Below are 14,104 nucleotides of genomic sequence, written 5' to 3' on the forward strand. Positions count from 1 at the left end.
TGAGTGTCAGAATAGAAATGTGGAAAAAGTACTTCCAAAAAGGTATGCCATGGTGCAAAACAAAGTTACTTATGTTCACATATTTGTTTCTGCTGCTGTCTCCACCTGCCATACCTTCTCAAAAGATCCATAAATGTGCATGGTGCATTCAGTATCCAAAGGAAACCTTAGATAGCTGTACCCTGTACTAGTTGGGTTTCAAGCGCATTTAGATTATCTTTGTCCTTTTTGTACTTTCCTTAGGGGTGGGATGCAGGGTTTTCCACTTGGTGATGAGGCCTCTTCTGTCCTCATCTGCCCCCAGCAAGTGGTTTCAGGTGGAGTCCTCAAATCACTGGCCCTGAATGTTACTAAGAATATCCTTATCTTTCTGGACTTGCCACCAAAGAGATCTGTCACAAAGTAGTGTGACTAATTTGGATCTCCAGAAAGCTAACAGAAGTAGCAACTGGCAATAAATTGCCATTGGCAATGTATTTCTCCTTCTATGCCGTGGCAGCTCCTCCTCTTCATAATTGTCATCATAGTAGCAAGCAAATGCTGTGGAAAACATGGCTGTGCTTGAGAGGTGTTTGGCACTTGTTTCTCTCACTGAAAAGTTAAACCAGCAGCATACTGAGATGTGCATAAGGGAGCGAGAGGCACTGACTCTAAGAGCTGAGTTAAATACTGCAACATTTTAAGGTCAGCTTCCATCTTCCCACTAATTTAGTTGGTATGCTTTTTCTTTAGAAGTGTCAGTCTGCCCATTTCCCATGAATAATTAGTTTGTAGTTAAGCCAAGAGGGTAGGAACAATTTCCCAAAACTTAGGGATAACATCTCTTGCAGCAAAGGATTGGAAAGACCTGTGTAGAAATGTACAGATGCTAATCCATCCCTCACTTGGTGACCCCGGTACATCTGGTTATCCCTCCCACTTTTTTCACTTCACATCAGTTGATCTGCTCTTTAACTTCAGGTTTTTTTTGACAGACATTGTTGGAACAGCTCGTCCTGACGAGAAGGCCATCATGACCTATGTTTCTAGCTTCTACCACGCCTTCTCAGGAGCCCAGAAGGTATCGCAGGATTCCAAGCTCCCTCCATACAACGCACCTGGTCCTCTTGCTAATGTCCAAACTTTTCTTTCTTTCTTTCTCTCCTATCTAGCTACGGGCATCTTTATTATTATTTTTGGCAGAATTGGCTTGTTGGCTCAAAGTGGTGTCCCAAGCAATGGAGCATTGAGGGGGAGTGCAAATTGGTCAAACACAGTGCTACAGTCAGTGATGTAGTCTGTTCTTGTGCTCACATTCTGGTCTTTTCAGTTGGATGCAAAGATTTCTCTAGAGGTCAGCCTCAGGAAGGAGAACAAAAACAAAACAACAACAACAACCCTAGTCTGCTGCACAGTAATTTGACATGCATACTGACCCAGCAACATGTTCATTAAGGGAATTTAATAAATAAATTATAGCAGCAAAAAAATGAATCACATTCTTCATGTCAGTCTACCGATCTTACATTGCTGCTGAATTGCTTTGCTTGTCACATCAGTCAGGCTCTTTCCAAAACCTCTGGTATAGTCATCTTACGCATTCTGAAAAAGTACATAATCTTCAAAAGTAAGACTTAGGTGCCACAGTAAATGCTCATTCTGTTTTCCAATTCCTTTGAAATCCAGTAGACATATTTCTTAAATTATTATATGTTATTACTGAAAGAAAGAAAGAAATGGGAAGTTGCCATTTAGTGTTTTAATATGATGAATCAGTCTTTTGGTATCTAAGGACTCAAAACAGGTCAACTGAGTGTAAGTGAATATATTACTACCTGTTGCCAGCTGTTGTGATTCTAATATCAGGCATCAGGTTTGCAAGATGCTTCCCATCTTTCTTATATAAAAGTGAGGCGCACCCATGTATTAAATACATGGAGAATGTAACATGGGAAAGATACACATTCCCAAAGGAAGATGTAGGTAGTGGATCCAGAAGTTTATGGCTCCTCCATCAAAAAACTATGTTATCCTTCCAAGCCATATTTAAATGTACTTTAAGACAGGATTGAATGGAATGTAGGCCACGTCTAACCCAGCAAGGCACATCTTATGTTCTTAAGCAAGTATACATAAGCAAGATCACTGGACACAGACAAATGCCTGCACCTGGTATTCAGAGGTATCTTGTAACAACAACAAAAGACCACAGTTGCAGAGGAGTAACAGTAAGAGAGAGGGCATGCCCTCAGCTCGTTCCTGTGGGCTTCCCAGAAACATCTGGTGGGCCACTGTATGAAACAGCTTGCTGGAGTAGATAGTCCTTGGGCCTGATCCAGCAGGGTTTTTCTTACATTCTAACTGTTAGGCAATCCTATCCACTCTTGCTTCATACATTTAAAACACATCAATGTGCCACAGGGATTCTATAACAAGTACACCACACAAGACTGAAACCTGTCCCCCCTTGTCTTAAGATGAAGATGTGCATGTTTGTCTTCTACAATAAAATGGGAGGCAATCTATTTATATCTATTTTGCAATCCATCTGTTTTGCACTACATCTAACCTCTATTTTGCATTTCAAACCATCCATTCAATAATACTTGAGAGGTGATCTGCATTTCCAGAATTCCCCGGTGATAGCATTCAGAAAGTGATACTCTGTCACTTCTGCAAGTGTACAACATAGTTGCCTTAAAGTCTGCTGTAGCAGAGAAGGGGGTTCTGCTCCCACTGCGTTTTCCGGCGCTCGTAACTGAAGTAACAAGCAGTCAGCAATTGTTTGTTTCTGCTGTTATAAATGTGGAATTTACAGTAACTTCCTATTTGAAGCCATTGCACTAAAGACTTTATCCACACATTTAGGAGCATCACATTAGGCAACCTTCCTCCAGTTTTAGCATTTCAGAATACACATGAGGGATTTGTGTGATGAAATGCTTCCCCAAAGGGACAGCTCTCTGTCTGTGGAAGGCCAGCATCTAGGGAGCGATACAAGGCTGCTCCATTGTCATGCAAATCCTCCACATGCACCCTAATATAATACAGTCCCAGGAGGTTTGTACCATGTGATTCTCTTCTTGGAACTTGACTCTAAACTACCAAAGAGAAATGCTTTCCATGAAAAGTGGAGTGGAGAATATTAAGTTTCCTGTGGGTGCAAAAGTTACAGTAAACTTATAGGGAAACATTCTCCACAGCATGGTTCGTTATCTAATGGCTTTCCCAGGACACATGACATCTTGCTCTGTGAGACATTATCAGATGTAAGTACTTTATTTCTGTGTGTAGAGTAGGCTTGTAGAGTTGGCAGTTCGCTCTCCAGAGAAAGTCAGTTTGCCTTTGTTTGCAAATGAATGGGTTGAGCCTACTGACTGTAGAGTTGTGTCAAAATAATGTACATGAGTGGTTGATTAGAAACTTAAACTGAAATGGATAGTAGTATGGGTGCCACTTGAGTCCACAAAGCCGACTCTGCTGGTCACATTCTGATCCGAATTCCCAGCTCTCCGCATGGAAATCTGTTTGGCCTGTCCTGCAATGCATGATGGGAAATCCCCCCCTCTCTTACCACCCATGACTGTTTTATTTTATTCTGTGTGCTGCTTCTTACTTTATACTTTCAACCTCTTCTCCTTCTTTGCACAGATATTATAGGCACGCTAAGGCCGGATGAGAAGGCCATTATGACCTATGTTTCATGTTACTACCACGCCTTCTCAGGTGCGCAGAAGGTGAGACTTTACTCCTAACAAACCCCACTCCTCCTTCTGTTTCCTGCCCATCAAAATTATAGGAAAATATTCTAAACCATTAGAGGTATGGAATCCTATGTCAGCTTTCATACTGAGCTATAATATTGTTATCACATCTTCAGTTTCTTGGGGGATAAAAGCTTTGTTGAGGAGAATACCAATTTGTCAGCATAGCACATCTCTGCCTTTTCGCAGCCAGACTTTGGCATAGAGCTGCTAGGCCATCATTACAATGATCCAAGTTAAGATTGGAGAATAGATGTACAACTCTGCTGAAAGATTTGATCCTTGCCTATTGGGAAGAGCCCTGCTGGCTCTACTTTCCCCACCAGGATGACTAGCACCCCCAGTCACGTTTGACACTAGTCTGCTGCTGCTAGTGTTAATGCTCTTAGGAGTGCTTTAAAAGACCTGGTTGTGCCATGGCAATTACTAATATCTTACTTGGTGGTTGAAAATCCATGCTTTGAGCATATGAATTCATATTTATTTATTTATTCATTCATTCGATTTCTGTACCACCCTTCCAAAAATGGCTCAGGGCAGTTTACACAGAGAAATAACAAATAAATAAGATGGATCCTTGTCCCCAAAGGGCTCACCATCTAAAAAGAAACATAAGATAGACACCAGTAACAGTCACTGGAGGTACTGTGCTGGGGGTGGATAGGGCCAGTTACTCTCCCCCTGCTAAATAAAGAGAATCACCACGTTAAAAGGTGCCTCTTTGCCAAGTTAGCAGGGGTTTACCTTACACCGAGTCAGATTATTGTTTACATTGAGTGGCAGAAGCTCTCCGGGGTTTCAGGCAGGTCTTTCCCATCCCTACCTGGAGATGCCAGAGATCTTCTACCTGGAGATGCCAGAGAACTTGGGATCTTCTGCATATAAAGCATGTCCTCTACCACTGAGCTATTGTCCCTCACTCAAGTGATGTTTCCTTATAGGAGTCTAAGATCTGCCTGGGTAAGGGGTTTCTTAACCCTTTCTCTTCTGGTATCTGTTCTGCTAAAAATCTCCCTCTTCTGATGCTGGGGCAGATACAGATATTCATTTGTTTTCTCTTATTAGGGGGAAAGCACATGGGGAGGCATTTTTAAGCTGAAAAGCTGCCAGGAGGGAAATAATTAAGAAGCATCTCTACTGCCCATGCTGATCTTTTGGTCCAAATTACAGTCCCCATGTCTGTATTTGGGGGGTGAGGGATGACAAGAAGCTGTACACAACTGAGCATCATGTGCAGTTTGGCCCTTATGCACACAACCAAATACCAGTTGCTGAGAGGGCTTTGATAAGCAGTGGAACTCAGCTATTGTTGGGGGCTGGGGGGTATGCCAAAAATGTCATTAATTCCTGAGCAGCTACTTATCTGCTGAGTAGAGACAGAAAATTGCCACTTAGTATGTACATAACCATAAGGAACAAAATCCCTCCTGTACTGCTTCTTTATCATCAAAACAATCAGGTTCTGCCTATATAGGCTTCATTTCTCCTTTGCCAGGTGCATTCCCAATAGGAGATCTCTATGCAGACCTCACTGTGAGGATGCCATGCTTGTTTGTACATTGGGTTCCTGCTAAAGGAACCTTTCAGGCCAAACCCTAGAGATGCTGTAAATTGAGATGACTGTCCTCTGTCATTTTTCCAAAGCATCCAAGCCTGATGCCAGATTTGATTATTAGGGGTGTGCACAGGCCATGTGCGGCAGTTTGGTTTGAATTTGCACCAAATTGCCACTCCATGAACTGGTTTGTCAGACCGACTGGCTGGACTGGTCGAGTCGATGAACCAGCTCAAGCCAGTTCAGAGCAGTTCGCGATTGAACCACCCAGTTTGCAGCAGACCCAGTTCAACTGCGAACCAGTCTGTGCACATCCCTATCGATTATGACAGTCTCTGCATCCATCTCTTATCTCCCTCTTCTCTGCCCCATGTTGCTTCTCCTTGCTCCCACCCATTTCTGTTCTTCCTCCACTGGTAATTCTGGTGCTTTCCCTCCTCATCCCATTTGTGGTGTTACTTTACCCTGAAAGCTTTTTTAAAAAATCTTTGTAGTCATCTCTTAGTTGATTCTTATGTGTCTTAGAGCTGCTCCTCTCTTGACCTTTTGTACTTGGGTAAAAAATACATTTGCCTAATATTAATTCTGAATTGCTGCTGACATGCATTTCATGAAAAAGCTGTGATTTAAACAGATGTGTGTCATTCAGAACTGTTAGGTTTAGATAAATAACAGTTCTGAATGACACACATCTGTTTAAATCACAGCTTTTTCATGAAATGAAATGAAGCATGTCAAGGGGGGAAAGGACCTTATTCCAAGCTCCTCCGCATCTGGCAGTTCAGCTTTAATAAGGATACCTAATGAATAGCTAGTTCAGAGGCTCTCTGATGCTATGCCAGGTAACCGTTCTACCAAGTTTTCTTGCTTGTATTAAAGAAAACAACCTTTGCTCCATTTACTCATAATGCAGCCATAATGAGCATGCACAATTCATTTCCCAAATTTAAATAAATATTAACAAAATCAGAATAATTCCAGGGTATGGATATAAGCCCAAGCGAAGTTGAAATATTATGAATAGAACTGAAGCTTTCACTTCTTTCATTCTGGAGCCCAGTTCGTGTCTTATCAAAATGCCATGCTAGCTACTGAAAACACAGCTTCCCTGTGATTGGCTTCCATGTCACTTTGATAACATATGAATCTGGCCTAATTCTCTATGTTTTGTTTTGAAAGCACCTTCTTTTAAAGTGTGTGTTTGTTTTTTATTTTTTAAGTGACAGCATTATCTTCTAAATGTGTTTGTAGAACACATCTAACTGTCACTTCTATACCTTTTAGTATGAGAAAGCTCTTAGAGAAAACTTGGAAGATGAATGTTTCTTCAGGGAGCATTCAAATTTTGCTCAAACAACAGCCATGTTTCAATTTGCTTGAAGTCAAACCTTTCACCTGAATTTGCATAAAACTACTTTGGCTGTAGGCAATATCTCTTCTACTGCCAATGTGGACAGATACAACAGATCATACAGGCAGTATCCTATAACAGAAGACCACAGCTTTCTTCAGTTCTGGTTGGGGCTATTACCATATGCAAAGTAGCTGATGCCCTCTGTTTCACAAATCCTAAACAATGCTGCAGCAGCTATTCACCCATGACGTAGAAGACCACCTTCAGTAAATAATCCAAAGTTTAGCAGAATTCAGAATCACCTGTGCTTTACTGTTGATTGAATTCTGAATTCATCAGATTCACAACTGAGAATTCTATATGAATGAATGGCTTCAATTATTTCACTTTGCAGAGACTCAAATAATTTTTAGTAGGGATTTTTGACAAATGGAAATTTGTTGGCTGAAGCCCAAGTTGTAGGATTCCTGTCTGCAAGTGCAACCCAAATAAGGAACTAATAGCAATTATTCAACTTTGTACTTTAAAAAACAAAAGAAAGAATATTGATTCCTTTGAATGAATAGCTGAACGTGACTATTGAAATTATCAGAAAATGTTAATGGCTGTGGCTAGCCAACAATAAACACTAGTACCCCTATTGCTACAAACTATTTTTAATATAAAATGTTTGCCACTGAACCAGGTAATTGGGATAAGAGTCAGATTTAATTATGAAGCCATCAAGCCCATGCTGCTCAGGGGAAGGATTTTTAAAAGCTGATTGCATTGTGAGCTGGCTAGTCAGTCCAGCAACATATCCATGACCTGGAGGGCAGGGAAAAGTTCCTTTCCTTTGGTCTCCCAGTGCCAGTCTTCTATTAGCCAGCTGTTGAGAGATACAACCTCAGGCTAGTGATTAGTAAGCATGTATTTCAGCCTAGGCCCAGGAGCACAGTGTCTCTTTTCAAGCTCTGCCGGCTTTCTTGACAAGGTGACTTATTGTGATGTCGCTCCATTTCTCATTCAGATTTCTCATTACTGCTACCAGCCCTGAAGGGGAGGTCACATGATCAACTTTCTGCTTCTTTCATTCTCTTATACTGAGTCTTTAAAGGTACAGGGGCCCCAGCCTGCCATGATGTATATGTGACTGGCTGCTTTTCCTTCATATGATTTGTGTGTGTGTGTGTATGTCTATGTATTTCTACACATATACTTGCTTTGGTTGGTTTGCTTTCCCCATCCCCCCTAACTGCTTCTAACTTTCATAACACTAAACTGCATGAGTGTTTTTATTACTAGCTGGGTTTAATGATATGTGTTTTTTGTTTTTTTTAAAAATTCACTGTGAAATTGATTTCTGGAAATGACTTTTGGTTAGCACTTTTGATCAAGCTTTAGTTGGACAGCTAGTATTTCAGGGTCCCACCACTAGCCTAGGATAGTAAAAAGAAAGATTTACACACACTCTCTCTCTCTCTCTCACTAACTTCCAGGGCTATTCTAGAGACCTACCACGGCTGTACTTCCTTCATGTGGTGTTGAGAGACAAAGGCAAGACAGTATTGGCAGAGTCGGCAGAGCCACTGTCTAGATGTGCCTGTTCCGTGGGTAGTATCCAGGGCTGTCAGTCTAGTAATCTGCAGGAGAAATCTGCGGGGATGCCATCCGCCCAAGCTGTGTCTGCATTATCCCCAGTAATTGAAGTGTACCCTGCTTTGTTACTGGACAGTGCAACAGGTTGCCCCAATAAGCTGTGGATTGTATGTTCCTGCAGGTTCTTAGGATGAGGCCAGAAGAGCCACTTGGCCCAACAGGAAAGTAGCTGAATTCATGGTAGAACAATTATGACTCAATCTAAATATATTGAGCAATGTCAGATGATGGCCTAGTCACAAGACTTTCCCCTTCCACTTTATACATGTATAGACAGTACATTTAATCAGCTGGTAATGATTCAGAAAGCTACAGTCTCTCTTCATAGATCCACAGTGCCAGATCTGGCCTGTTCATTGTTTCTGTTCTGGCACGAGCAAATAACTTCATTCTGTTAAAATCTGTGAAAAAGACCTGTGCAGTTTGAAAGTTTACATTCTCTTTTCACTAATGAAAGTTGGTTAGGTAAAAGGAGGCTGCTTTTGTTCCACAATTCTGCGCACACCCAGAATTAAGATTTCCAATGCTTGGAGGATGGTGTTTCAGGGCTCAACATAGTCCTTTTGACAGCAGAAGCAGGGGGGAAGTATGCAAAATAAGCAAATACAGCAAATTTATATACAGGTTGCAGAACTCAGCTTCGCTTGGCAGCAAATGTTGATTATAATTGTTCTAAATTCAGAGTACATGCCTCCTTGGGGGCGGGGGATGGAATATATATGTTGCCATCTTCATTCTCTCGGGTCACAAGCTTTGTGCCAAATAGGATCAAGGAGTTTTAAACTAACTGGCTGAGTCCTGTGTTGTTGTTGTTGTTTTTGATGAGTGCTTCCTCTCTTAAGGGAGTATAACAGTTTTCTTAAAGAACAGTGCATAAATTCACCAGGTGGCCTTAGGCAAGCCGCTCGCTCCCAGCTTCCATTCCTCAACTGCAATATGGGGATAACACCCTATAGGGTTGTTGTAAGGATTACAGCATGATAACATATGTGAAGCACCTTTTATATTGACAAAACGCTATACAAACAATAGATATCATCATCATCATCATCATCATCATCATCATCATCATCATCATTATAAATATTATTATATATACTTTTTAAAAAGGTACCTCTTTGCCCTGTTAGCAGGGGTTTATATTAAATATGAAATTCTGAAATACAAATTAAACTGCTGCAACATCAGTGGCTTTAAAAGCTCAGCTCTCTTTTATGATAACCCCCAAAAGTCAGCCAAAGTAAAAGAATTAAATAATTTGTTACCAAACCTTTTAAAGCTGTACGGGCATTGACCCCAAGGAAAGAGTGTTCAGTCGCAAAGCAGCTGCTGAAAACACTTCTCCTCGTGGCCTGTGTGTCCTGGGCTGGCAAGTGGGTGATGAAGTCCATCTTGGGGGGTTGTGATGGGATATGGAGGATGGTGTGTTCTCTCACATATGTTGCATAAAGTGGCTTTAGGATTTATTTATTTTTATAGTATCAGCTAAATCTAAGAGGAAGAGGGTTTGAAAGGGAAAACAACACTGAGTTCACATTAAGGGATTTTTTTGATTTTTTTTTTTTAATGACTATGCTCCAAAGATCACTAAAATTATTCAGTTAATAATACACATTCCTCCCTAGCTGTCCCAGTTGAAAGAAAATATACCAAGGGACAGTTTTACAGCCTCTTAGTACTGATGAGCATTACTAATTCCCTTTGTGCACTATATATTGCATTTCCTGTTTGAATTTACAGCTTAGTGCTATTTCTGCAGCCTCTAATCAGTGACTCCAGTTAGGCCCTTTCCTCTTAAAAAGCAGTACAGACTGATTTGGAACATTTTTTAAAAAATGTTTTAGAAGTAGATGAGGTCTTAGTCAAACATAGGATGTTTATTCCTAAATGTACAGTATATGTTCTAGACCCTCTATGTTTTTTTAAAAGTATACTGTATATAATAATGAGCACTCTTGCAGGATTAAGAGTAGTTAACATTTCTTTCAATAACAGTTCAAGTTGTCTACAGTAGGACCAAAGTTGCATATGAAAAGTATTTTTTTGATTATGTGTGAAATATAAGTCAGCAACAGACCAGTGACTTCACGCCTTCTTCAAGGATAGGTTACTTTGAGTGCGGAGTAAGTACTTGTAGCACCCTGAAACTGAGGTGAAAAAAAACCTTTAAGCAAGACAGGAAATTTCAGTTATTCAAGGCAAATGGTCTTAGGTTCTTATAGCAGCTTGTTATGGAGTGGGCCTGGATGTACTTACTATGTGCAAAAGAACCATTTCCCCATGTGTATTCCAACTCATACCGTGCATTGGTATGCAGAAATTAAGCACTTTGTGTGTTGTTAGTGCCTAGCAATAGGTATTGGCACAAATGGATGGCATGGGCAAACGTAAGTACGCATTCAGATCTCAGAATGTGCCTGTCATCCTGAGAAACAAGATATTGTGGTAACAGCAAAGTCACTTCAATATCTTCACGATATGGCGATGGACATTTTAGATCCATATGCCCTTACCAACACAGACAAGTATCAGGAAGCTAAATGAGACTGTGTGGCTAATTATGTTGTAACATATTTTTCTTCCTGTCTTCCTTCTGATAGGCGGAAACAGCAGCCAATCGTATCTGCAAAGTGCTGGCAGTTAATCAAGAGAATGAACAGCTCATGGAAGACTATGAGAAGCTGGCCAGTGATGTAGGTATTCTTGCTTTCAATTTCATGACAGGGCTGTATGAAAATTAAAAGTATCCATACCATAGACTGTATATATTTTTTGGAGTTTTTCTTCTAGCAGGGCTAAGCGATAAACTTTTTGAATGATGCTATAGGCATCTCTTTTTGAATTGGGAGAGTCTGTAGTCATCTAAAATTCATTGCAGCAAATCATGTAAGTAAAGTCCCTATCAAGTCAACTTGTTTTATTTGAAAAACACACTGTACAGAGCTAGGGTCACAAAGCTATTAGACAAGGAAAAGAAATGGAAGACATAGACTCTGATGATGAAAGCATTAATCAGTCGTTTAAAAATGACCTGTGGTGTGTGAGTAAGAAGGTTTCTACAGATATTGGGAATATGAGTAGGCAAACCAGCCTTTTAAAACATAAACAAACTGCATTGCCGCTGCAGAAAAGTGGGGTGGAGAGTCCATCTTGTGGCAGCAAAAATGAATTGTCGCCTTTGCTAAGCGAGGTTTGTCTTGGTTTGCATTTCAGTGAGTGACAACATATGGGCACCGTCTGTTTTAAGACAGCCCCCTTATGGGGAGGGGCCATATCTCAGTGGTAGAGCATCTGCTTGCATGTAGGCCTCAGGCTTAGTCCATGGGATCTCCAAGAAGACTCCTGCCCAAAACCCTGGCGAAGCTGCTGCCTGTCAGCGTAGTCAGTACGGAGCTAGATGGACCAATGGCCTGACTTGGAATAAGGCTGCTTCCTGTGTTCCTAAAATGACCTGAGGAAGCCTGTAGTCAACACTACATTTAACAAGAAGGTGTACATCAGGTTGTTTGGCACTACATACAGTGCAGACACAGAGGAACTAACAAGGGCTAGCAACTCATGTTTTTTAAAACTAAAGCACAGATCTTGGGAATTTTGCCTGTAAAAATAGCATTTTTTCCACAAGATCTTCACATAGATCTATAGTTGCTTCTACACGTTTAGCCTAGAATTGCCATTCTTCATTCACTCACTATTTATAGAGAATTCAGACAAGTTCATTGCAAATCCATTACATTCCCAGTGTTTTCTGCAGTGTCCTCTGGTCTTTTTTCAGATCTGACATGTGACAGTTTTGTTTGTTTGTTTGCACTTGAAACACAAATGCAGTGCCAGCATGTCTACAAAGCTATAACACCTGGGGCTATTTAGTTTAGAAAAAAGATGACTGCGGGGAGACATGATAGAGGTCTATAAAATCATGCATGGAGTGGAGAAAGTGGATAGAGAGAAATTCTCCCTCTCACATAACACTAGAACCAGGGGTCATACCATGAAATTGATTACCGGGAAATTTAGGACTAGCAAACGGAAATATTTTTTCACACAACACATAATCAACTTGTGGAATTCTCTGCCACAAGATGTGGTGACAGCCAACAACCTTGAAGAGGGGTTTGGATAACTTAATGGAGGAGAGGTCTATCAACAGCTACTAGTCCGAGGGCTATAGGCCATCTCCAGCCTCAAAGGCAGGATGCCTCTGAGTACCAGTTGCAGGGGAGTAGCAGCAGGAGAGAGGGCATGCCCTCAACTCCTGCCTGTAGGCTTCCAGAGGCATCTGGTGGGCCACTGTGTGAAACAGGATGGTGGACTAGATGGGCCTTGGGCCTGATCCAGCAGGGCTGTTCTTATGTTCTTATGGCCAGCATGGACTGCCAAAATGCTACTGAGGCTTTTTCAAGCTTCTGTGCCTTTAACTAGAAGCTTTCTACAAGTGGCATCTTGCTAATATTATGATGCCCTTATACAAATCTATGGTGCAGCCACATTTTGAATACCATGTACAGTTCTGGACATCACGTTTTAAAGAGGCAACCAAAATGAAAAGAGGGCTCCATTATATTCTATGTGAGGAAAGTCTACAACTTTTTGGACTTTTTAGTGCTAACTAACTAATAGAGCACATGATGACTGAAATTGACAATATCATCCATGGTGTGGAGCAGTGATCTCTCTTAAAAAAAAAATTCATATGTGTGCAGAATGAGTTTTGTTCTGGGCAGCAGTATCAAAGCAGTGTGTGCACACATGCATTCAGAGTGGGGCCTTCCTTATTCAATCTGAGCTAAATTAACTGAGTGGACATCAGAAAATGTATGCACATGCACACACCTTAGAGCAGGTCTGCTCAACTTTGGGCCCCCAGCTGTTTTTGGACTACAGGTCCCAAAATCCCCAGCCACACTGGCCAATAGATTATGGGATTATGGGAGCTGTAGGCCAACATCTGCAGGAGGGCCAAAGTGGAGCAGCCCTGCCTTAGAGGGAACAGTGGTATGGAGAAAACTGATAAACTGACTCTCTCTCTCAACACTAGAACGTGGGATCATCCAGTGAAATGGCCTACAGGAGGTTTAGGAGAGAAAAAGAATTACTTGCTCATGTAGCACATAATTAATTTGGGAATTAACTGCTACAAGGTGTAGTGATGACCACTAGCTTCAATGGCTTAAGCAGGGGATTAGGCAAATACATTGATGTTGTGTCAATCAATGGCCACTAGTCTCACTTGTGCTGTATGCTGCCACCAGGTTCCAAGGCGATATGGCTCTAAATACCAGTTGCAGGGGTACAGTGGCAGGAGAGGGGCCCTGTTGTCATCTCCTCTTTGTGGGCTTCCCCGAATCATCTGGTGGGCCACTATGGGAAGCTGGATGCTAGACTACATAGGCCTTTGGTCTCATCCAGCAGGTCTCTTATGTATAATTGCTTCCTGTTCAGGATGACATGCTCTCTCTCTCTCTCTCTCTCTCTCTCTCTCTCTCTCTCTCTCTCTCTCTCTCTCTCTCTCTCTCTCTGGCGTACTCATTCCTAATCCCATGCCTGGTAGCTCTCATGAGTTTACAAGCAAGCTGCCGGCAGGGGAAGAGGGAAGCGGCGGTGCCAGAGGAAAGATGGGAAACAAAACAGTGGCGGGATGGGGAGAACGGGGGCAGCCTAATGTATCTCACAGAGTTGTTGTGAGGATTTAAATAGGGGAAGAGTCATGTTTCTGCCTTGAGCTAATTGGTGGGGAAATGGAATATAAATTTAATAACATTTGAAATCTTCCCTGAATTCCTAGGAAGAAAGACTGGGTTAAAAAAAAAATAA

The 14,104-nt window shown here is 41.5% G+C and overlaps 1 protein-coding gene across 6 annotated transcripts in view; it reads left to right on the top strand.

Moving 5' to 3' along the window:
* Nucleotides 1-14,104, top strand: part of ACTN1 (actinin alpha 1) — a 147,568-nt gene that overhangs the window by 105,876 nt on the left and 27,588 nt on the right. For 3 of the 6 annotated variants that reach the window (XM_053262872.1, XM_053262908.1, XM_053262890.1), the window contains exons 8-9: nt 3,631-3,716; nt 10,891-10,983. In XM_053262872.1, the coding sequence (XP_053118847.1) occupies nt 3,631-3,716; nt 10,891-10,983 (179 nt within the window). Of the gene's footprint in view, nt 1-974; nt 1,061-3,630; nt 3,717-10,890; nt 10,984-14,104 lie in introns of all 6 variants that reach the window. The other 3 variants (XM_053262864.1, XM_053262899.1, XM_053262880.1) reach the window with 1 other exon arrangement.

The sequence above is a fragment of the Hemicordylus capensis genome, chromosome 1, assembly GCF_027244095.1.
Source record: "Hemicordylus capensis ecotype Gifberg chromosome 1, rHemCap1.1.pri, whole genome shotgun sequence".
NCBI lineage: Eukaryota > Metazoa > Chordata > Lepidosauria > Squamata > Cordylidae > Hemicordylus > Hemicordylus capensis.